At 47.4% G+C, this 23,799-nt stretch overlaps 1 protein-coding gene and 1 long non-coding RNA gene across 2 annotated transcripts; one reads left to right on the forward strand and one right to left on the reverse strand.

The window, feature by feature from the left end:
* The first annotated feature begins 5,126 nt into the window (after positions 1 to 5,126).
* On the forward strand, positions 5,127 to 14,436 carry LOC143158261 (uncharacterized). The gene is made up of 2 exons (XR_012994945.1): positions 5,127 to 5,220; positions 14,118 to 14,436. It is a non-coding gene; the product is annotated as an uncharacterized LOC143158261 (long non-coding RNA).
* A 477-nt stretch (positions 14,437 to 14,913) lies between these two features.
* LOC143155612 (uncharacterized protein C12orf50 homolog) lies at positions 14,914 to 21,704 on the reverse strand. Its single transcript, XM_076328581.1, has 6 exons — positions 21,651 to 21,704; positions 19,795 to 19,918; positions 17,276 to 17,440; positions 15,856 to 15,933; positions 15,648 to 15,765; positions 14,914 to 14,995 (listed from the first exon to the last, which is right to left on the reverse strand). Exons 1-6 carry the CDS (start codon positions 21,702 to 21,704, stop codon positions 14,914 to 14,916), a joined length of 621 nt encoding a protein of 206 aa, XP_076184696.1.
* Positions 21,705 to 23,799: the final 2,095 nt, after the last annotated feature.

Below are 23,799 nucleotides of genomic sequence, written 5' to 3' on the forward strand. Positions count from 1 at the left end.
TTTCGTGTAACTGATAGTTAGGAAGATCCGTAACATGACAGCTAAACAAGTTGATGTGGCAACCCTACTCAAATGCCAATACAATTCCTTTCTTTGCCTTGAGCTTGCTGGGATAGCACATCATACCGGATCGGTTTGCCATGGTACATTTCTTGACCTTAACATATATATTACCTAAGCACTGGAAGTAAGCACCGGAAGGACATTTGCGTGTATTAATGAACAAACTGTTGAGAAAAAAGAGTTCTACTCACTGTTGCTAGGTGGCAAAAAAAGTCCATTTATAATACGAGGTTTGCTGTGACGGAAGGCACAACTGATCCTCACACAGCCTACGGGTTGTGTTTCCCACAAACAGGAGATGTTGCTGTACTTTTGCTGCAGGAGAAAACGGTTTTCAGATATTGTGAATAAAACACTAAAAACGGACTAAATGGATCAGCACGCGGTGTACTGCTGTGATGAACATACGACTAAGACTTTGCGGGACCACGCTCTGATGTTTTGGAACATTTACAGTTATCTTTAAAGTTATCTTCAGCTCCAGATACCCCTGAAGTTATCTCGAGTTAGGTCTATGGAGCTTTCATGGTGTAAAACTGTTCCTAGATAAGAATAGGAGTAAAGCAGTCTACTTACTGTGCTGCAGACTTTTCGTGAGATGCTGGGAAGAAAAAAAATCTGTTAGTCACTTAATTGACAGGTGGCCGCCTTTCCGTTCCTGCGCAGTGGGCTAATCAGGTCAATGTCACATGAAATCTGCTGTGCAAGTGCAAGTCTTAACACTAGCACTCTCTTACTATCAAAGGACGTGGGTCTACGGGAAAATAAGGAGTAAGAAGCAAAACCCGGGAAGATTCCCAACAAAAACTGAAACACTGAAAGACTGGGAATTGATGTTCTGAGACTACTGTCGTTACACCGCTCACACCATCTCCCGGCTGCTTTTATAGGTGACAACCACAAGCCTAATGGGAAAAAAAGGATATCTACGTGGATTTGTTTAATTATTTGTTTAATGGTTGCTGCTTTACTCACACATATAATCACAGTGCTGCTCTCCCTCTGTTGATCAATATGTCGCCAGCCAAGAAGTTGGCACACTATCGCAGAGATAGCACGTTCACAACGAGAGTCACTCTTGTTAGTCATGCTTAAAATTCTTTTTCTGTCGCTCTGCCTTATTAAAGTTTACAGATTTTAGCATCGCCTCTGATTATGCAATTCGCTTCTAACCCGAGGTATCTTCCTCAAGCACATGATGAACTCATCATTCCAAAGAGGCAACTGCTCATGACCATTACCCTGAACATACAAGCTCAGGTTTATACCCTGGATATGAACTACATCCCAGCTGAGAGCTGTAAATGCCAGGTTGCCGGGTATTTCTTAGCGACTTTCTGTGTCAGTTTTTAGAGGAAAGCAAAGTCACACTGGGGAATATTTGACTATTCGAAGGTAAGTTTCACCCACTTTTCCAGACATTAGCAGCTGGGTGTAGGAGCAGCATCTCCTACAAAAACACGCCACTTTTGGGCTGCAGCCAGTACAGCTGGGCCATCCACTGAGACACGCTGGGGTCTGGAGCCAAAGCCCATCTCCCAGGCATTAACGCCTAAATCCCCGATGCTGGAAGGGATGCAACAACAACGAGCCCTACACCCACCCCTGGATTTTTACCACGTGGCATATAAATATTGCTTTGAAGGGCAAACCCACGTTGAAGGACTTTGTTTTAAGTACCCGATTTTGCAGAAATTCAGGCAGTGGCTCTAAGCAGAGATGATAAACGTGGCCTATTTATTCAGAATCAATGTAACGTTGATTCAGTAAGAAAGATGAGCGATGAGTGAACTTTATGCGCGGTGTTTAACTGATGTGTCCCTTGAGTATCGGAGCCCAGTTCGCAGGAGTCCTAATTGCCCGCGGTTTAGGTGAGCATTAGCTCTTCTCACCGCTGCCGAAAATCAGATCTTTGACCTACAGGTGCGGCCATGACCCAGACAGAGCGACGTATCAACTTCTACCTTTACCTAATAAACCTCCCTTTCAACACGGGTGTATCAAGAAAGTCAAGGACACAAACCACTCTAAAAGCTACAGCACTTACCTGTGCGTAGGGGGAATAGAAATGGCAAGAGCGGTCATTCCCAACTGCGGCCATTTTCACCTCGTGTGCTTCTCCTCCACTCTCTTAATACCGGCAGAACAGACATGGAAACGTTAAAGCTACCAGCATTCAGGCCAATCGTAATCTTATCCCGAAAGCAGCAGTTTCCTTTCAAAAACTGGACCTTCAGGACCTTAGCTCTGCTGCTTTTTTGGAACAAAACGCCAACTGACAGCGAAATACACGTGAACGAAGGAGGTGGTACCTTCTCCAGGCTTGTTGAACCGACGAAGGCAGTTGCCAGCCGGTATAGAATGTTACCTTTCCACGGTTGCCAACCGCTCCTCCAGCTGGTGACATCAGCGTCATGGCGCTCTCTGACCTGTCCAGCTTGAACATCTTCCTTTATCTCCACTGCTTCAGAGTAAAGTACGGAAGATCGGACCGTTTCAAAGAGTCTCCCGCTCCGGTGTTTCTTTAACGTAAAACGGCAGAAACCCACTTGGCGGGGCTTCAATAATACCCAACTCCTTGCCGTAGGAACTGTGGCCTTGGAAGCAAATCTTTGACACCGCAAAGACAAACCTCCTTCTTGGACTATTTTTAACCAAAACCCTCGAGCCCAGTGTTTTCCTTACTGTACCTCTTTCTTTGGATGGAGAAACTTGCTGCTTCCTGCTAGTGCGCTGTTAGCTGCTAACTGCTTACAGTGTTGGGGTTCATTGCTTTTTCTCGCTTCCGTGACGCCCGCTGCCACAGCTAAAGCAGAAAGAACAGCGTACGCTTGTGTCCCTAATTAACACCTCTGTTCTCATTCGGGTCCTAGGCTGCCTCTGAACAAAAGGTATCGGGGGGGGGGGGGGGATGAAGTTTCAGTCCCGGAGCGTGGTAAGGCATACTGTTATCCCCAGGACGTAGGGTCAAATTTGCAACACTGAGTGACATCGGTGACTTGGAGATGAACACTTCAGGTGCCAGTGACTCCATGGGCACAAAGGGTACAAGGCTGGCTCAGCGGTGGCTACACCCAAGCCGGGGGAGAAGGACAAAGACATTGAAACGACTGGAGGTCTTCTAGTCTCTCTAGGAGCCTATCGATTTGTTTGTAACTCAAGTATCAGCGGGTGGCCCGAAGGCTAACTGCAAAGGACAGTACCGCATGCCTGACCACTGGGACTTTGGCAGCGGAATAAAGCGACTTCTACCGGAATGACTTCACCTAAGTAGAGAATGAAAGTGCCCGCTGGGATCAAGGTGGGGAGTACTGGCGAGAGCTGTGAACAGAGAAACGATGTGAAAAGGCTGCCACAGTTCCGTAAGCCCTACCACTGACTGGGGCACAGAGGGGAAGGAAAATTCAGGAAAGCAGATGAGGGCCACGGATAATGAACTGTCAGTGGGCAGGAGCAGCCATAGGAGGAACGGGTCAACGCTGCCAAGAGCTATCCAAACAGGGGCTCTTTGTAGCTGTATAGCTGTGCCTAAATGAGGCGCGGAAGAAGGTACGGTCAGGAAGCATTAATTCCGTATTGGGTTTGTGTGGCAAGGTTTTGGTAGCGGGGGGGCTACAGGGGGGGCTTCTGTGAGACGCTGCTGGAAGCTTCCCCCATGTGGGATAGAGCCAATGCCAGCCGGCTCCAAGGCGGACCCGCCGCTAGCCAGTATGTGACAGAAACAACGCTGCAGACACCAAGGAGAGTGGAGAAGGAGGGGGAGGAGGTGCTCCAGGCGCCGGAGCAGCGATTCCCCTGCAGCCCGTGGTGAAGACCATGGTGAGGCAGGCTGTCCCCCTGCAGCCCGTGGAGGTCCACGGTGGAGCAGATCTCCACCTGCAGCCCGTGGAGGACCCCACGGTGGAGCAGGTGGATGCGCCCAAGGGAGGCTGTGACCCCGTGGAGAGCCGGCGCTGGAGCAGGCTCCTGGCAGGACCTGTGGACCCGCGGAGAGAGGAGCCCACGCTGGAGCAGGTTTGGCGGCAGGACTTGTGACCCCGTGGGGGACCCACGCTGGAGCAGCTTGTGGAGAACTGCAGCCCGTGGGAAGGGCTCAGGTTGGAGAAGTCCGTGGAGGACTGTCTGCCGTGGGAGGGACCCCACGCTGGAGCAGGGGCAGAGCGTGAGGAGTCCTCCCCCTGAGGAGGAAGGAGCGGCAGAGACAACGTGTGGTGAGGTAGAGGAAAGCGGGAGTAAAGTTGAGCCCGGGAAGAAGGGAGGGGTGGCGGGAAGGCGTTTTAAGATTCAGGTTTTATTTCTCATTACCCTACTCGGGTTTGATTGCTAATAAATTAATTTCCCGTCGTGTCCCCCGCCCCCCGAGGCGAGTGTGTTTTGCCCGTGAGGGTAACGGGTGAGTGACCTCGACCCACGAGCCTTTCGTCGTGTTTTCTCTCCCCTCTCCAGCTGAGGAGGGCAGTGATGGAGCGGCTTTGGCGGGCACCTGGCGTCCAGCCAGGGTCAACCCACCACAGACTGAAAGGTTGTCTACCGAGGCGCAGAGCCTGGCTAACAGGAGGAGGCCGCTGTCCTGGCGGAGGCAAAGTCGGACCCAGAGAGGTGCCCACGCCCTGGGGCCAGGGCATCCACGCCCCAGGCCCGGGCGTGTGGCACCCCGGCGAGCAGAAAAGACAGCCTGAGGAAAGGCTGCCAGGCCAGGGGAACGGCACCGCCGGCGGCTAACGGCCGCCGCCACGGCGCGCGAGCGGGCCACCACGCGGCCGCCTCAGCCCGGCGCCGAGCACAGCTGGGGCGGGGCGGCCCTGCCGCGGCGGGAGCCGCCGCTGTGGGAAGCGGAGCTGCCCCAGGCCCGCGGCCGGGCTGGGCGGCGGAGCCACCGCCTCGCCGAGGGCTGCTGGAGAGAGGCGACCGCGCCCCGCCCCGCCGTCCCCGGCGCTGGGGTGCGTCGCGGGGCTCCCGGCGGGCGGCGACGGACTCGGTTTCCCGCCGCGCACGGCGGGCGCGGGGCGGCGCAGGCGCAGTTCCGTCTCGGCGGCGGGCCGGCGGCGGGAGCGGGCGGGCGGGGCCATGAGGCGCCGGGGCGCGGTGCAGCGGCAGGTGCCGTGTCTGTTCGTGACCGAGGTGAAGGAGGAGCCGTCGGCCAAGCGGGAGCGCCAGGTGGCCGGGGCGGCACGGGGCCGGGCGGGAGGGAGGCGGGGCCGCAGCCCCCGCGGCGCGGCCGGGGCCGGGGCCGGGGCCGGGGCCGGGCGCAGGGGGAGTCGCTGGGCCGCGGGTAGCGGCGCCGCACGGCGGGGCGGAGCGGAGCGGAGCGGAGCGAAGCCGGGGGGACGGGCAGCAGCACCGACCGTGTCAGACCCGCCCGGCGCGGCCCGGCCCGGCTGCGGGGAGGGGGACACCCGAGTGGGGAGAGGTTTCTCTCCAGACCTTGAGGGAAATGCACGGCAGCGTTTTCCATGGGGCTCCCCCCCCCGTAAATGCGGGGAAGAAAGGTCGTGTGGGAGCCGTTTGAGCTCTGTCCCGCTCCTTTCCTGCCAAGTGCACCCAGGTGCTCACCGTGACGTTGTGTTTGCTTTCTCTAAGTGTCGGGAACAGTCATGGCGAGGACTGAGGCCACTGCGACATGACCGCCCTGGGAGCTTGTGTAAAACCATCCTGCCGTCCCCGCCTGTGAGCCTTGCGGGGGAAAAATCAGCTTGTGTCTCTTCTTCCTTTTTTTTAAAAGAAAAGGTCTTTTTTTTGTGACCAAAGGAATATCAGGCCCATGACAGAAGAATTCATTTGAGGCTGTCAGACGCGGGATACTTACGAAGGTGAAAGTAATGGAGCCCGATCCAAGCTGTTTCTTCCCGAGATGTAAGAGGCAGTGTCGGGACAGATTGGGGTGGCATTCACCTGTCTAGCTCTAGACCTCCGACTTGTGTTTCCCGACTGCAGTAGCAGCACCAACTGCTGTCTGTCGGCTGCGTAGTGCACTTGAATCCATCTGGGTGACTTTCTCCCGTTGGTGTTTGGCTTCTGGACGGAAGAGCTGAAGTGGTTGCCAAAACGTCAGTAACGTAACTGTTGAACTCTCAGTACCAACACCACCTTGATAATGGTCGTGTAAGGGTAGCTCCCGACATTGTTGTTCCTTCATAGGGGACAAGCCGACAGGGGATTAGGTCTATACCAGTGTAGATGCTATTCTTCTTGTTTTTCAAAGCGCAGGCAAGGATAATAGAGGGGGTTATGACTGCTAGGGAAGAAGCGGGGTGGTGGTGGGAAAACCAACGGGCATGTTTCCTCCCTGCCCTGGAAATTTTCTTTTCCATGTCACCTTCGTGAAATCTTCCTGTATGCTGTATGTTGTGGTTCCACATGTGATGACTAAAATATGAAGCAGCCACGTAATGTCAGGCAAGCATGTAGAAGGTTGTTCTCGTTTTACGGCTTCCGAATTCTGTTTGGAGACTTTTGCAAGACAAGGACTCGCTTTGTGTTTTGCCAGCAGGAAGAGACCGTGACCAGCTTACAAGTGAAAATTGGCTGGGGCGAGAGGAGGGCGGGGTGATGGTTATCGAGGAGACTATTGGAATCCAAACAGAAGGGATTACATGTTTGCAGTGAAGGTGTTACAGAAGCCCTAGCTGCAGGAGTCCTCCTAGAAGTGTGGACTAGTTGTGGCTGGGTATTTGTTTCAGACCCCGGCCCACTTCCTTCTGTGCTCTTTGTAAGCGGGAAAGCGTTCAGTTGGCAGCACTGCTCCTAAGTATTTAACACCGGGACGCTTTTGCCACCTTGCATTCCGCAGGTCCGTGCATTGCACTAACACGGTGCCATTGACTTTCCGCTCCAAACTGAAAGCTCGGAGCAGCTAGTCACGATGAGTTTCTGTTGCCATCGTGAGGCAGGGAGACACATCTCAACATTTTGCAGCGTTGGACTGGAACCCTTCTAGTTTATATGCACTGTGTAAAGTGGAAGGCAAAGTCACCTCTAAATACTCATCAAGAACGATTAAAAGAGGGAGAGAGTTTGCAAGTAGATTGCCTTTGTTCTTTTGTCTTAGGGCATTTTCCAAAGCGTCATGTCTTGAAGAAACAAGGGTGTATTTCGACAGTATTAGAAATCAGCACTATAATGTGTAATACTGGACCTAGAGGGGGGCCAGCTGTAAGGAGCAAGAATCCGCACGAGACCGAGGCAGTAAGACAGCCCTGACGAGGCTTTAAAACACCTGTCTTCTTTTCAGCCGTTTCAAGTGTTGGCAACTGAAACTGTAACTGGAAAGGCGTTAGAGGCAGATACGTACAATGCAATTCCTACTGAAAAGGTGGCCGGAACCTGCTGTTACGTAACTGCCTATGAAGGTAGGAAGGAAGGTCCGTATGCAGGTTTCTCCTGCTGACTAGAAGCCTTGTTTTACTTAGTTTTCACTTTTATTGTATGACTTACTGGATTGCAGCTGTTGTGAATTCCAGCCTGCTTAAAGGTCTTGACCACAAAGTAACAGTTACCGTAAACATAGTAGGTGTTTCTAAAGTTGTTACAGATTTTACTCTCTGAAGTCCAGGAAGCATGGTCTAAGCGAGCATGCCAGTGGAGGAAGTATTCCCGTTTTAAAATTTCTTATTAGGAAATCTTCCTTGCACACTAGAATTTATGTGATAGAGGGTGCCTGATTTCCTTGGGGAGGATTACAAGACGTGTGGAGGTTGGGAGGAAAACGCGACGAGTGTGGTTCGCTGCATCGCTGGGGTTCTTGCCTTTACCTGAAATTGTGAGGAAACTTTGTATTACACCAGGCAAGATTCTAGGGCTAGATTTTGGATTGATCTACAGTAGTTAAGTGATGACTTTAAAGGGTGCCTTTGGGTATGAAATTTCTCTGGTGACGAGTGAGAAGTCCTATCTTGCCTTTTATGCGGTTGATTTCAGTACTCTGCAGGGTATGGTGACCTCAGGAAACTGCTGGTTTTACCCCTCTGGAAACTCCAGGGCAAGCCTGTCTATGGGCCGGGCTGGATGGAAAACCCGACAAACAAGCTGAAGAAAGGTGTCAACGATTCTCGTGTCTCGGGGCTTATTTTCAAGTGCTGTTAGTTTAAGCCAGCGTGGGGGACGTGTCATGCAGCGCATATGTGAAAACACAGACACGCAGTCTTGAGGGCCTCCCTGCATGAAATGCTGAATATCCTCCCTTTCCTTGGGCTCCTCTTTGGGGCCCTCATGCCAGAGACAACCAGGCAGGAGGGGATTAAGGAACGTAATAGGGGATGCGTCTGTGGTCTGGAAAACACGCCTGTATTTTTTGTTGTTTTTGTGGGTCTTAGTGCCTTTGAAGCTGTGAAAGGGAAGTCTTGGATAAGGGTTTGACCACACAAAGCACTGATCCCTTCCCTTCCGCTGGTTTCGGCCAAGAGCAGTTGAGAGCTGGCAGGAACTGTTACTATCTCGTTGAGCCATGTATTTATTGTATAATGATGAGGTATTTCTTAGTGTCTGTGACTAGCCAGGTTGAGCAAGTGATGACTAAGAGAACAGCATTTGTAATTTCTCTACAGGAAGCTCCAGTGAAAAGGGAAGAGATAGTGTACTGAGGTTGCGGTTCCACAACAATCCAGGATCAGCCAAGTATTGCCCTCATGGCCACGTCCTTCTCCTCCTGCATTTATTTGTCTTTCCCTTGAGCTGGGCCTGCCACTTAGCTCGATCCTTTGCTGGGAATATTGGCGTGTTAACGTGCTAGAAAACTATTTTCTTTTGGCTTTGGCTTGTTGGGTTGGCTTTTCAGGGTGGGGAGGTGGGTTAAATTGCACCAGAAGGTGCTAGTTCTTTATGATCCCAGTTGCAAAGGCGCTCAGATTCTATAAAGCATCTCTTAAGATGCTGGGTGTTTGAGATCACACTAAAAAGAAATGGAGGATAGTATAGATAATCATATGACCCTTCAGATGCTGGGAACCCCAAGCTGTGCAACGTCGAATGGGCCTCCCACCATGGCCTAGCACACCCTGTAGATCCCGTGCATGGAAAAGTTAGCCCATGTTGGTCATTTGAGCTCTTACAGGATTTTCCTAAAGAAGCCAACTCTATTCCTCATTTCTACTGTCAAACAAAAAGGATGTTCACATGAGAACTTCTTCTCGCTGCACCGTTAGATAAAGGCGAGGCCAGGCAGGAGGTCGCATATAACGGGACACAATATCCCTCAGAATTAAGATTTTAAATTTCCTCAGGCAGACAACATATAAAATGTTGCCGCAAGGCATCATGTGCCACAATTTGGAACTCCAATGTCTAATTAGAGGGGGGGAAACATTTTCGATACACTTAGTCCTTCATTTTAAAAAGATGTTTCTTGTCCGTTTTGTAACTCTCAGCTAAACCAGATACTCTAGATTTTTCTATTCTTATTGCAGTTAAGGAAAGTGATGCCCAACTGCATACCTGTTTACAACCGCTACAGCGTTTTGCAAGTTTAAATTATTAAAAATTAAATTTCAAAATAGAGTAAAAATTACACCATTACCACCCAAGGTTTATGCAAGATATTCTCAATCAAGTAGGATAGAGAAATGTATGACTATATTTCTCATAGAACGATAGAATCATTTCAACTAGAAGGCACCCTGGACGGTATCTGATCCATCCTCATGTTCTAAACAGTCACGATGAAGAAAAGGCTCCAAGGAAGCAAAACGCTTTTATAGTCACAGTTACGGGTGCCACCGAAACAATTACTGGGTCCCAGTGTTACAGAAAGAAGTTTGAAGGGCTCTCCTCCAAAACTGATGATGTTCTAAGAATGACCAAAGGTCAGGTAAATGCAAAAATGGAAAAACGTCTGAGACAAAGATATGAAGTCATATATGTTACATATATGTAACAATTTAGTATGAGGTTTCTTGATTCAGAAAGCAATATTAAAGTGTTCTTTTTATCAGTCTTCCACTCAGGCTTTACCCAAGCTTTTATACTTTAGTTTACAAAGTGTGTAAAACCATATTTCAGTTAATTCTGAGAGTTTTCTTGTGAAGTTCATTTAGTTCACAACACAGTTCTGCTGCCCTGCTAAAAGTGCAAAATCTCAAGATCAAACTCAGAGTGAGCCCCCAAACGTCTGGCAAACAGCTAGAGAATCTGGCTTTCACACAAACACATCTACTTTCTAGAATGCATTACTATTGCTGTTTACATGAAAAGTCCTCTGAAACTCTGAAATAGTATTTATTCATATTAGTAATTATGCACTAAAACATCTGTCAGATAAAATAGGGGAAGGCTCTACTTGGGGACTTTTTTCTCTAAGGACATCTTTTACTATCAGTCTTCTGGTGTACAGCCATAGTCTATAAAAATCATTTCAAGTGTCAGATTTTTGTAACAGACTAAACTTAGTGGATATGTGACCATACAGAGAACACTTTTTTAATTTTTAATCAGTTTCTAAACGTTACAATGTACTTCCTCCAACATATTTTTTGAATTTGCCATTTTATCAGCTTTGTTTTTTCCAGTTGATAACTTCCGTATTTCAATTTAGATTTTTCTTGTGAAGTGACGCACTCGCTTCATCTCTTTCTCCTGTCTACGTATCGTTCTCCTGTTCTGTTCGCTTCCACGTCTTCTTGGCTCTGCTGTCCAAATAGATATGCAGAACGTTTTGTGCATAATGTATTAGAGGAAAACTACGTGCTCTTTCAGAAACATTTTAAGAATTAAGCTTTCGGCGCGAGACACGAGATAGAGGCTCTAATCTCTGCTTTCAAGACGGCTGTAAAATGTATTCACGGTCCTTCGGGCATCTTGTGAAGGGTTTGTAGCCCGAGTCCTTTTATGAATTTGGACCTCGGCTGATCATCGTTCAGCTATTGCAGATGCTTCACGAGCAGCCAAGCAGAGGGACAAATAGATCGCGCTCATATAGTCTCTGCTCTGCTTTGCCCAGTGCTACAAGCCAAACCCCACTTCTTGTAGCTCCTCGCTTTAAAGGCGGGCACATCTTTTGCTTTCATGTCAGTAATATGGGGAAAAACTAGGAATCACGGGCTAGTTAGGCAGGCAAAATTACATGTCTGCAAACAAACAAAACTACTAACTGCTCTGTCAGAGTACTCGGCACTGCTTAGAATCTCGCGGGTTTTGGTTGGGGGAGTTTTAAGAGCAATTTTGCATTCCCTCGGTGGGGAGCGACATGCCACTTTTACTAAAAAGACTGAACTGTAAAAATTTCTCTCAAACAGTTACCTGAATGGTTGTTTTGAACCTGGCGAACGTTTTTGCATGTGGGGTTTTTTTCCTCCAAGTTGGTGCATTGTAAGATCCCGAGGTATATTTGTCTGTAGAAAAAACATACGCATTGTTTCTTAATTTCAGCTACCATTTCAGGAAAGACTCTCTCAGTCTGATGTGTGAATTCAATATTACGTTGGCTGAGGTGTCAATTAATGCATCGGGTGAGTCATACATCCTCTCTGAAATACAAGCTAGTGTTAAATACAGACTTTCTCTCTAGTACTTTAAAGATCATTTGCCATCTTGCAGCGTTTTCAGCAGGCCCACAGGATCTTCCAAACGCGGCGGTTCTGCCACGGACGTCCTTGACTGGAAGAACGTGAATGTTGCTGTGTTGAAAATCTTCCCAAAGGCATCAGTTGCTGTTAGATTAAGTGAACCCGTAAGCCAGCCTCCTGTTTCATCTCTGGCTGTGCAAGCACTAGATGCAAGGCAATATTACGGTTGTGTGCTTGGCACTTGATTTTGCGCCAGAGTAAGCTGCCTACTGACGAACCGTTTTCTGTAAAATTTGGTTAAAACTTCATCTCATTAATACTCTTGTTTCCTGTTAATTCCAGCTTAATGCCACTGATTCAAATTATTAATTGCCCAATAATCCTACAACTTTCCGTTGATACACAACATGTAAGTATTACCATAGTTTTCCGTTTGGGTCCAAAATCTCCTCTTTGTGTCAAGCTGATTCCTTTGTTTGGAGCGTTTCCCACCGTACGGCTCAGGTACTGCTGAAAAGAAAGGTAGCGAAAATGGTAACGGTCGCTCTTGTGACAAAAATGCTGCTCACCTTTTTTTTGAAATGTGCTCTCCTTTTCTTAACCTGGAAATTGGGTAAGAGGTATTCTTCACATTAAGAACGTTCTCTCTGTAATCTCTCTACCAATCTGTCCACATTTAATCAAAGCAGACATTCAAAGCAAAAAGAAAAGCCCCACAACTCTTCGTCCCCGAGACGAAGCAGTGATGTCGGGATTCATTTCACTTCACTTTATTCCTCTTAAAGCGGGGGTTACTCTGTCTGAAGGAGGTTCCTTTTGTTGGAAATTAAGGCAGGGAGGCACCTCAAGGTGGAGATGCAGCCCAGCTTAAGAGAGGAGACTGCAGCTGGCAAGATGAAATCACTTCCTCAACTTAGGATTGTTTCAATTATTTGCCACTAAATGCCTTGATGAAGTGACAGATGAAAAACCACAATGATCCAGAGTGACCGTGGAAAGGGAAAGTAGAAAGGCAAACAAAACCCAAATGAGGTACTAGATTGCGTGACGCTATAGCAGCAAGTTAAAAAAAAGCGAAAGGTGTAAAATTATGGTTGCATCTGCAACAGACTGCCGAAAAGAAAGATACAAGACTCAGAATGCCACCTGTAGGCTTCTTGTCAAATTGATGGCATAGTACGTCCTATCAAGAGGACAGTAGAGTATTTCAATCGATACATTTAAATCGAAAACAGACGTTTGAATTAGACCCAAGGCCTTGTTTATTCAAGATGAGAAATAATCCTAAATAATGGCAATAACCAGAAAGCCATCACAATCAAAACTCCAGTGAAATCCTAGTTGTGGCAAAATGCCGCGCAAAGCAAGGTCATTCGTCCCCTGCTGGGAGGAGGAAAAAAGTTGGACAAGAAACGCTTCTTGAGAGGAGACTGAAATTCTACTGCAAAACTACTTCTAGTACTATTGCTATCAATAGTTAGAGCAAAACGAGAAGCTAAAGGTGGACTATTCCGAGGTTTATGAAATACTTCAAAAGAAGAAATCACCTAAGAGGTGCTGTAAATATTAGGGATCAGTACGTTAGTGCACATCAGCGCATCATCGCGTTCATCCCTCTTTGTTGGCAGAGAAATGAATTCCTGCTGCGACGGTGGCTCAATTACTGCTCATGAATATTCTGTCTGACTAACTGTAAAGCTTTACAAAGCTTTACGTTTCTGCCTGTGGATACTGCTGCAATCTACTTAGGACAGTTGTGCGGGATCAAATTTACCCTTGCCCGTAGGTAGGCATGAATAGCGTCACATTCACCTGCGGGGACAAAATCGAAAGCAGCACAATACAGACAGGTAAATTGGAGGCGTTTTAAGAATGCTGCGTAAGCAGGAGCCCACCTGTAGATCCGTTGGACGTTGGTTCTTGGCTGACGGTGACAGTACGGTAGACTACGTATGCTGATCTTGGAGGTCCTGAAGAATTGGAATAAGTCTTTCTTCCAGTTTCCCTCACGTAAGGGATAGAAGCAGCAGTTCCATCATCCTTACCCCGACCCCTCTGTCGGTCACCTGGTTTCACTGTGGGGTCGGAAGTGTGAATTCCTAGAAGTGAAAAAACAAACAGGAATGTTGTGCTATTACTCAGAAGGTGACATATTGCGGGAGACTGGAGGCTGGAAGACAAGATGAAAAAAATGTTCTTTGTGGATAGTCCAATCCAAATACATTCAGTTATTTTATTTACCACCGGACGTCCAGCAAGGAGAAGCTGATGCTGAAGTATATTACCTCCATTTTCAAAGGATCTGCGATCTGTTCTGGGAATACGCTCTGTTGGTGCTCTCCTTCCGGAAGTCTCTGCGCCCCTTTTTGTGTTAGTACGTTTTGTAGGAGTTGTAGTACCCTCACCTGGAAAGGCAACAGAAAGAATGTTTTAGCTGCTCGTGTGTAAGCCCAGGGAACGGCACTGCCGTTCTCTTCCTCCCACCTCTGTGAGCTAGTGATTAGCTTAGTGCAATTTCCTGTAACCTCTCGTTTGATATTCTTCTTTCTCTCTTGTTAGTTATTTGGATCCTGTCGAGCGTAGCTGATGCGTAGCTCTCATGCTCTCTAATACCATCATGCACAGGTTAAAGAAGACTCTGGCTCCAAAGTAAAGAACCAGCTACACGTTACCGGCTCGTTCTTTAGCTTCTCACTGCTCAGGAACGATATCTGTGAGCCCTACCTGATGGAATTTATGGTATTTTCAAGATGCGCGTCATCATCGTCCCTAAAGCCTCAGAGAACTAACTCAGTTGAAGAAATGCTTTGGGGAAACATCTCTATCCTTTTCTCTGAATGTATCTAACGGTAAATAAAGACATGTCTTAAAAGCTGTAGTCGTGTATTTGTTACTGATCCCGCGTCTGGAGTCTAACTGTATCCAAATACTTGCCAGAAATAGCTTTTCAAAACTATTTCAATAACAAACATTTTAAACGTCGAAATAAGAAGAAAACAATTTTGCCCGATTCTTTTGAGCGGTTTAGGCAGGCAAAGACCGTCAGTCGAAAAAGCATGACACGGAGACAATTTTTCCGTTCCCGCTTTTTATGAGCACATCCTCCTACTCAACTCTGCTTTACATAAAACAGTATTATCGCGGTTTTATCCCTGAAATTTACACTACTGTGAAACTAAACAATTTTTTTTTTTTTTTAATTAGAAGTAGCAGGTCATCTTTCTGCCCAGCAATTTTTGATGACTGATCGACTGATGACTCTGGTGTCTTGTTATATTAAGAACATCTCTCCCTCTCCTAAAATGGAATTAGATAGTACTTACTCACTAAAACAACGAATACAGATTTTTCTCGGTCACGCCACTTGGTCAAGAATGAAGGAGAAACGTAGTAAGGGAGGTAAATACTTACTAATCTGTATTCCTTTGAGCTTGATTCTGTTGGGTAAAGCCCAACATTCAAAACAAAATGGAACTCTTTTGCGGATCTCTTTCAGAAGACGCTTCAAGGGGGTATTTATTTAATCTAAATTTAGTTCTGTAGAAGTTTGATGTGTCGCTCCATTTCCTCAGCTAGACACCCAAGACAGCCAGCAGCGAGCGCGGAGCACCTCTGGGAAAGTGACTCATCTCCCCTTTCTTTGGCACTATCTTATGATGCAAGAAATAGCCCCCTAAGAGTGCCTGTCTCTCTCCATTTACAACGCAGAGCCTAGACGAGAAATTTAAACTACATTCCTAACCTTAGGGGGGTTAAAATTAGACTACACAAATCTTGATCTTGAAGAAAAATTATATGAAAGACCTATGTTGTGTATCTCAGGACAGTACGCATAGGGTTAATAGCCCATTTCTACCTTTTCCATCTGCAATCGATGCAGGTAGTCACCACGTGTGTGACACTGTACACACACACACACACACATATATGGGGAAAACTTACTGAGGCACTGTTATGCTCTTTGTAATAGGCTACCTTTTATTGTCACTAAACTAAAAAAGCGTGGAGGCGGGGCAATCTGTGTAATAGTTTCTCCCTGCAACAGTAGTTTTAAAAGTGGTAAACATTGTCCAAGAAGATGAAAAGTACTTGCCTTTCTGCAAGTCTCGCTCGGTAGCTTCCAAGGGTAATAGCTCGTTTTCCCGAGGCGAAGACGCAGTTTTTGTGGATTGCTGTTGGTGAGGGTACTGAATCCTGTAATACTCTCCTAGACGTACCCCAAGAGGGAAAAAAACCCCAACGTTTACTCTCTTGTCAGCACTGCTGTTTAGGAAAGAGTGGCTAATTTCATATTTACCAGATTTATAGCATATTTCCCTTATTGCTCTTTCCTCTTCGATGTCTGCAGCAGTCTTAGGCACCCAGTCAGAAACATCTGTAGGAGATATTTTTAGAAGCTTACTAGGTATCTATACAAAGCCCTTCAACACTTCCTGATAATCAAACACCATAAGGAATTCCATTTCGGTCACGGTTTTGGTTTTTCTGACCGCAACCTCTCTTTCTGGACAGAAAAATGATTCCTTAATGTTAGGCCTTTCCAAGTGCAATGGAATTGCAGTTACCACACGTATTAAGAAGCTAACGTTTGTTGATTTCAAATGCTTCAAAAACATCTTCAGTAGCCATTGCCAAAATAATCCTTCTTCCTTTACACCCAAAAGGAAATCTTCTGATTAAGCATGTCAGCAGGGAGTGCTTGTCACAAGACCTCTGCCCAAAGTTACTCTCCTGTAATGTCTGCCGGCAGAGCTGGTGAAGTGAGTGCTCCTTACCCGTCTCGGTTAAGGCTACTAAGATCAGCAAAGCCCTACTTTGTATATTGCTTAAATTAATGCGGCTTACTCAGACTGAAAGCGAGTTAGGAAGCGCTAACAGGCAGCCCTGCCAGCCAACCTGAAGGGCAGGGGGAAAGTGAAAAGCAGCTTGGGGCTGCCTGAGAACTAGCACAGTAATTTGCGGAGTGCACGCGTGAGAGTCGGTCGTTCTCTGACTTTCGCTCTCCGGGAATGTGCAATTCACTCCTGCCCTGTGAATCTCTCCTCTCCCAGTGAGATACAGTCAACGGTTTAACTACATTGTAGAAATGAAAAAAAAAAAAAAAACAAAAAAAAAACCCCACACATACACATTCAGTTAAACTAGTGCAGAGTTTTGCATGGATTCTCTTTGCTAGGTTTAAGAATAACTTTCTGTAATACAATGGGACTGCCTACAGAGTTTAGGAAATCAGTTGAACAAATCATTTAAGTGGAAGTCACACAACTCTCTCTTGTGAACAAACCTGTGACTTCACCTTCAGTGACGAGTGCGTACAGCCCCTGTTCAACAGTTTGTTTCCCAGCAAAGAAGTACCTGGTTCCTAAACTTGCAATTTCCTCCCCGAATTTCGAGGCATTTTGAGGAGTATTTGATGGCCACCTGAACCGTGGAGCACATTTTAAACTCTATTTAATGAAAGAGAGGTAGGTGAATTACAGCCCTATTGAAATATACAGCTAGGCATTTGACAGGAGTCAGAACGTGCTGCCTCACTCACATCTGGTGACTACCAGTTCCGACACTTTGAAGATTAGCGGGGAACTATTTCAAAAACTTGTCAACAAGTCTTTTCTAAAAATGTAACGGTTATTGTAATCGATCAGTTGTGAAGTACATTGCGAGAGTCGAAAAAGCCCACTCTACTTGCTTGTAAAAGAAAGAAAAAAACTGTTTACAGTTCTCTTCCTCTTCATCGTCCTCTTCATCATCGTCTTCGTCGTTGAGGTTTATAATCAGTGGAGGGTGAATTGGGAATAAAAGATTCTCTTGATTTCTGAGTGATTCTTGACGATGGGCTGGATGCAGAATCCCTCCTTGGACACCCTGTTGCAACGGGGCATCTGCAGAAAAGAACATTGCATTTATTTTATGAGGAGGGAACTAGAATATCGCACCCAGGTTGAGACCAGCAGGTATAGTTTTGAAACCATTCTCATACTGAAGGGATCATTAAATAGGCAGGTTGTGCCTTTTAGGAAAAACCTTCTGCGGAGGTTGGCAAAGGAGCATCTTCCAACTACAGAAAGTATGAAAAAACAGAGAGAGATTGACAACCTCGGGAGGCGTGTGATTAGGAATACCTGGGCTGAAGAGAGCAAATGGGTTGAGGACCCCGCCTGGGAAAATATTTTAAACATGCCGAATAATAGGCAGGCCTGTATCACTCCCCACGGCATCAGTTTTGAAGAATTTAGCAGTGCTAAGCACAGGATTAGCCCGTTTTAGCCTGTAGACTTTTTTTTCCCTATCAATTTTCTGAATCACAGCTCTCTTGACTAAGTACAAAATGTAGATTTTGAGAAAGACTATGAAGTTCGTGAAAATAATTTACACTGAATCAGGAGAAAGTCAGAAAAGATACTCTTTTCCTTAGGCCTTTGTATCTACCCATAATGTAATCTACCCAGCAAAACTATTTCAGCACTGGGATAGCATTTTCTGAGAGCCAGGAAATGCAACGGTCCGAAAAGAAAAATGATGAAAAATGGTGAGTCTGATTGCGTTGTTCAAGCTGACCAACGTGCAGCTATAGACACAATCAGGGTTCTGTGCATGGTATTAAAAACATTGAAGTTGGATATGTTGTCCAGTTTCAGAGGAATAAGACGAGGCATGGGCATCTTCCTGTATTCCACTTGTTGTTATTCTTGTGCATCTCTTGCTTGCCTACGAGCAGCGTGTGTATCATATTAAGCCCATTTTAATAACACTGCTGCAGATGGGATTTGTTGTGTCTCAGGCGAGAGAAAGTAAGAGACAACACTTTAGCTTGGTAGAGCCTTTCTCAGTGTCCCCAACAGGATATTCTCAGCTCCGGGTAGCGTAAGCCAAATCAAACTTAAGTCAGCTTAACAAGATTTCTAAGCATGAAAACGAATAAATGCAGTTTTAATGTTTGCAGTGTTCTTGTGGAGCACACGGACTCTGAATTTATGCACATTGCCGTAAAAAGAAAAAGGGTTGCGTCCATTTTCTCGTTCTGATCGTTGGACGTTGCTCTTCTACAGGATACCCTTGTCCGTAGTGCCTCTTGGGCATAGTCTCTGACTCACACCGCACCCACAAGCGTGCCTACGTGGTGTTTACGACAGCACTAGCTGCCAGGGGCCGGTGCTGTGGATGTGGGAACTGCACTAAGAGCAGTACGGGCACTCGTCGAAACAGCGCTCAAGTTCTTGCCGTGGTCCTATGTGGTTAGTTAGGCTCAACACGCCCAGCTATGACAGGCTGCCTTTTCCCGGGGGAACTGCAGGAACACAAGGTGTTTGCTTCTGACTAGAGGTCTTTCTGGACTTCTCTTCTGACACCTGTCTCCAGCTCCGGAGATCAGGCCCACGAACAACTACAGTTCAGTCCACTTGTTCACGCATCTGTGACAAGTCACGCTGACTTGCTCTCCCTCCTGCTTCCGCCTGATTTCTGACACCTGTCTTGGTTCCCTGCCCTGGACTCTTTCCCTGTTCCAGGTTCCAGCTGTCTACCCGGACTCCTGCTAGACAAGAGCTCCTCTTCGAAAGGGAAAAAGGAACCCAACTTACAGTGGTGGTTTTTTCCGTAAATACTCTGACTTTCAGATACTGTACTGCCCACACACTGTTACTGTACTTCAATAGCCTGCATCCAATGTTCAAGCCTGAAGAATTTATTCAGAACGATGAACTGGAAATACATCTGCACACACAGCACTGTAATCTGATGTTACCTCTACAAGGGGTGGCTCATCCAGGTAACATGTTGTGCTCCGTCAACAGATATTGCTACTAGCGGCCCTACCAACCTCCTCCCCCCACCACACACACTACTTTTTGTTTCTCTTAAGTGGTTACCTGCCTACTAACCATTTTCGCTACTAGAGAGATTTAATCCAGCCAATACCCCAGCAAAGCAACAGTCTTCCTCCACGGATCTCAGCAACCTAAACCGCCGTTTGTGACTTTGTCTTTCGTGTAACTGATAGTTAGGAAGATCCGTAACATGACAGCTAAACAAGTTGATGTGGCAACCCTACTCAAATGCCAATACAATTCCTTTCTTTGCCTTGAGCTTGCTGGGATAGCACATCATACCGCATCGGTTTGCCATGGTACATTTCTTGACCTTAACATATATATTACCTAAGCACTGGAAGTAAGCACCGGAAGGACATTTGCGTGTATTAATGAACAAACTGTTGAGAAAAAAGAGTTCTACTCACTGTTGCTAGGTGGCAAAAAAAGTCCATTTATAATACGAGGTTTGCTGTGACGGAAGGCACAACTGATCCTCACACAGCCTACGGGTTGTGTTTCCCACAAACAGGAGATGTTGCTGTACTTTTGCTGCAGGAGAAAACGGTTTTCAGATATTGTGAATAAAACACTAAAAACGGACTAAATGGATCAGCACGCGGTGTACTGCTGTGATGAACATACGACTAAGACTTTGCGGGACCACGCTCTGATGTTTTGGAACATTTACAGTTATCTTTAAAGTTATCTTCAGCTCCAGATACCCCTGAAGTTATCTCGAGTTAGGTCTATGGAGCTTTCATGGTGTAAAACTGTTCCTAGATAAGAATAGGAGTAAAGCAGTCTACTTACTGTGCTGCAGACTTTTCGTGAGATGCTGGGAAGAAAAAAAATCTGTTAGTCACTTAATTGACAGGTGGCCGCCTTTCCGTTCCTGCGCAGTGGGCTAATCAGGTCAATGTCACATGAAATCTGCTGTGCAAGTGCAAGTCTTAACACTAGCACTCTCTTACTATCAAAGGACGTGGGTCTACGGGAAAATAAGGAGTAAGAAGCAAAACCCGGGAAGATTCCCAACAAAAACTGAAACACTGAAAGACTGGGAATTGATGTTCTGAGACTACTGTCGTTACACCGCTCACACCATCTCCCGGCTGCTTTTATAGGTGACAACCACAAGCCTAATGGGAAAAAAAGGATATCTACGTGGATTTGTTTAATTATTTGTTTAATGGTTGCTGCTTTACTCACACATATAATCACAGTGCTGCTCTCCCTCTGTTGATCAATACGTCGCCAGCCAAGAAGTTGGCACACTATCGCAGAGATAGCACGTTCACAACGAGAGTCACTCTTGTTAGTCATGCTTAAAATTCTTTTTCTGTCGCTCTGCCTTATTAAAGTTTACAGATTTTAGCATCGCCTCTGATTATGCAATTCGCTTCTAACCCGAGGTATCTTCCTCAAGCACATGATGAACTCATCATTCCAAAGAGGCAACTGCTCATGACCATTACCCTGAAGATACAAGCTCAGGTTTATACCCTGGATATGAACTACATCCCAGCTGAGAGCTGTAAATGCCAGGTTGCCGGGTATTTCTTAGCGACTTTCTGTGTCAGTTTTTAGAGGAAAGCAAAGTCACACTGGGGAATATTTGACTATTCGAAGGTAAGTTTCACCCACTTTTCCAGACATTAGCAGCTGGGTGTAGGAGCAGCATCTCCTACAAAAACACGCCACTTTTGGGCTGCAGCCAGTACAGCTGGGCCATCCACTGAGACACGCTGGGGTCTGGAGCCAAAGCCCATCTCCCAGGCATTAACGCCTAAATCCCCGATGCTGGAAGGGATGCAACAACAACGAGCCCTACACCCACCCCTGGATTTTTACCACGTGGCATATAAATATTGCTTTGAAGGGCAAACCCATGTTGAAGGACTTTGTTTTAAGTACCCGATTTTGCAGAAATTCAGGCAGTGGCTCTAAGCAGAGATGATAAACGTGGCCTATTTATTCAGAATCAATGTAACGTTGATTCAGTAAGAAAGATGAGCGATGAGTGAACTTTATGCGCGGTTTTTAACTGATGTGTCCCTTGAGTATCGGAGCCCAGTTCGCAGGAGTCCTAATTGCCCGCGGTTTAGGTGAGCATTAGCTCTTCTCACCGCTGCCGAAAATCAGATCTTTGACCTACAGGTGCGGCCATGACCCAGACAGAGCGACGTATCAACTTCTACCTTTACCTAATAAACCTCCCTTTCAACACGGGTGTATCAAGAAAGTCAAGGACACAAACCACTCTAAAAGCTACAGCACTTACCTGTGCGTAGGGGGAATAGAAATGGCAAGAGCGGTCATTCCCAACTGCGGCCATTTTCACCTCGTGTGCTTCTCCTCCACTCTCTTAATACCGGCAGAACAGACATGGAAACGTTAAAGCTACCAGCATTCAGGCCAATCGTAATCTTATCCCGAAAGCAGCAGTTTCCTTTCAAAAACTGGACCTTCAGGACCTTAGCTCTGCTGCTTTTTTGGAACAAAACGCCAACTGACAGCGAAATACACGTGAACGAAGGAGGTGGTACCTTCTCCAGGCTTGTTGAACCGACGAAGGCAGTTGCCAGCCGGTATAGAATGTTACCTTTCCACGGTTGCCAACCGCTCCTCCAGCTGGTGACATCAGCGTCATGGCGCTCTCTGACCTGTCCAGCTTGAACATCTTCCTTTATCTCCACTGCTTCAGAGTAAAGTACGGAAGATCGGACCGTTTCAAAGAGTCTCCCGCTCCGGTGTTTCTTTAACGTAAAACGGCAGAAACCCACTTGGCGGGGCTTCAATAATACCCAACTCCTTGCCGTAGGAACTGTGGCCTTGGAAGCAAATCTTTGACACCGCAAAGACAAACCTCCTTCTTGGACTATTTTTAACCAAAACCCTCGAGCCCAGTGTTTTCCTTACTGTACCTCTTTCTTTGGATGGAGAAACTTGCTGCTTCCTGCTAGTGCGCTGTTAGCTGCTAACTGCTTACAGTGTTGGGGTTCATTGCTTTTTCTCGCTTCCGTGACGCCCGCTGCCACAGCTAAAGCAGAAAGAACAGCGTACGCTTGTGTCCCTAATTAACACCTCTGTTCTCATTCGGGTCCTAGGCTGCCTCTGAACAAAAGGTATCGGGGGGGGGGGGGATGAAGTTTCAGTCCCGGAGCGTGGTAAGGCATACTGTTATCCCCAGGACATAGGGTCAAATTTGCAACACTGAGTGACATCGGTGACTTGGAGATGAACACTTCAGGTGCCAGTGACTCCATGGGCACAAAGGGTACAAGGCTGGCTCAGCGGTGGCTACACCCAAGCCGGGGGAGAAGGACAAAGACATTGAAACGACTGGAGGTCTTCTAGTCTCTCTAGGAGCCTATCGATTTGTTTGTAACTCAAGTATCAGCGGGTGGCCCGAAGGCTAACTGCAAAGGACAGTACCGCATGCCTGACCACTGGGACTTTGGCAGCGGAATAAAGCGACTTCTACCGGAATGACTTCACCTAAGTAGAGAATGAAAGTGCCCGCTGGGATCAAGGTGGGGAGTACTGGCGAGAGCTGTGAACAGAGAAACGATGTGAAAAGGCTGCCACAGTTCCGTAAGCCCTACCACTGACTGGGGCACAGAGGGGAAGGAAAATTCAGGAAAGCAGATGAGGGCCACGGATAATGAACTGTCAGTGGGCAGGAGCAGCCATAGGAGGAACGGGTCAACGCTGCCAAGAGCTATCCAAACAGGGGCTCTTTGTAGCTGTATAGCTGTGCCTAAATGAGGCGCGGAAGAAGGTACGGTCAGGAAGCATTAATTCCGTATTGGGTTTGTGTGGCAAGGTTTTGGTAGCGGGGGGGCTACAGGGGGGGCTTCTGTGAGACGCTGCTGGAAGCTTCCCCCATGTGGGATAGAGCCAATGCCAGCCGGCTCCAAGGCGGACCCGCCGCTAGCCAGTATGTGACAGAAACAACGCTGCAGACACCAAGGAGAGTGGAGAAGGAGGGGGAGGAGGTGCTCCAGGCGCCGGAGCAGCGATTCCCCTGCAGCCCGTGGTGAAGACCATGGTGAGGCAGGCTGTCCCCCTGCAGCCCGTGGAGGTCCACGGTGGAGCAGATCTCCACCTGCAGCCCGTGGAGGACCCCACGGTGGAGCAGGTGGATGCGCCCAAGGGAGGCTGTGACCCCGTGGAGAGCCGGCGCTGGAGCAGGCTCCTGGCAGGACCTGTGGACCCGCGGAGAGAGGAGCCCACGCTGGAGCAGGTTTGGCGGCAGGACTTGTGACCCCGTGGGGGACCCACGCTGGAGCAGCTTGTGGAGAACTGCAGCCCGTGGGAAGGGCTCAGGTTGGAGAAGTCCGTGGAGGACTGTCTGCCGTGGGAGGGACCCCACGCTGGAGCAGGGGCAGAGCGTGAGGAGTCCTCCCCCTGAGGAGGAAGGAGCGGCA

The sequence above is a fragment of the Aptenodytes patagonicus genome, chromosome 1 (assembly GCF_965638725.1).
Source record: "Aptenodytes patagonicus chromosome 1, bAptPat1.pri.cur, whole genome shotgun sequence".
Classification (NCBI taxonomy): Eukaryota; Metazoa; Chordata; class Aves; order Sphenisciformes; family Spheniscidae; genus Aptenodytes; species Aptenodytes patagonicus.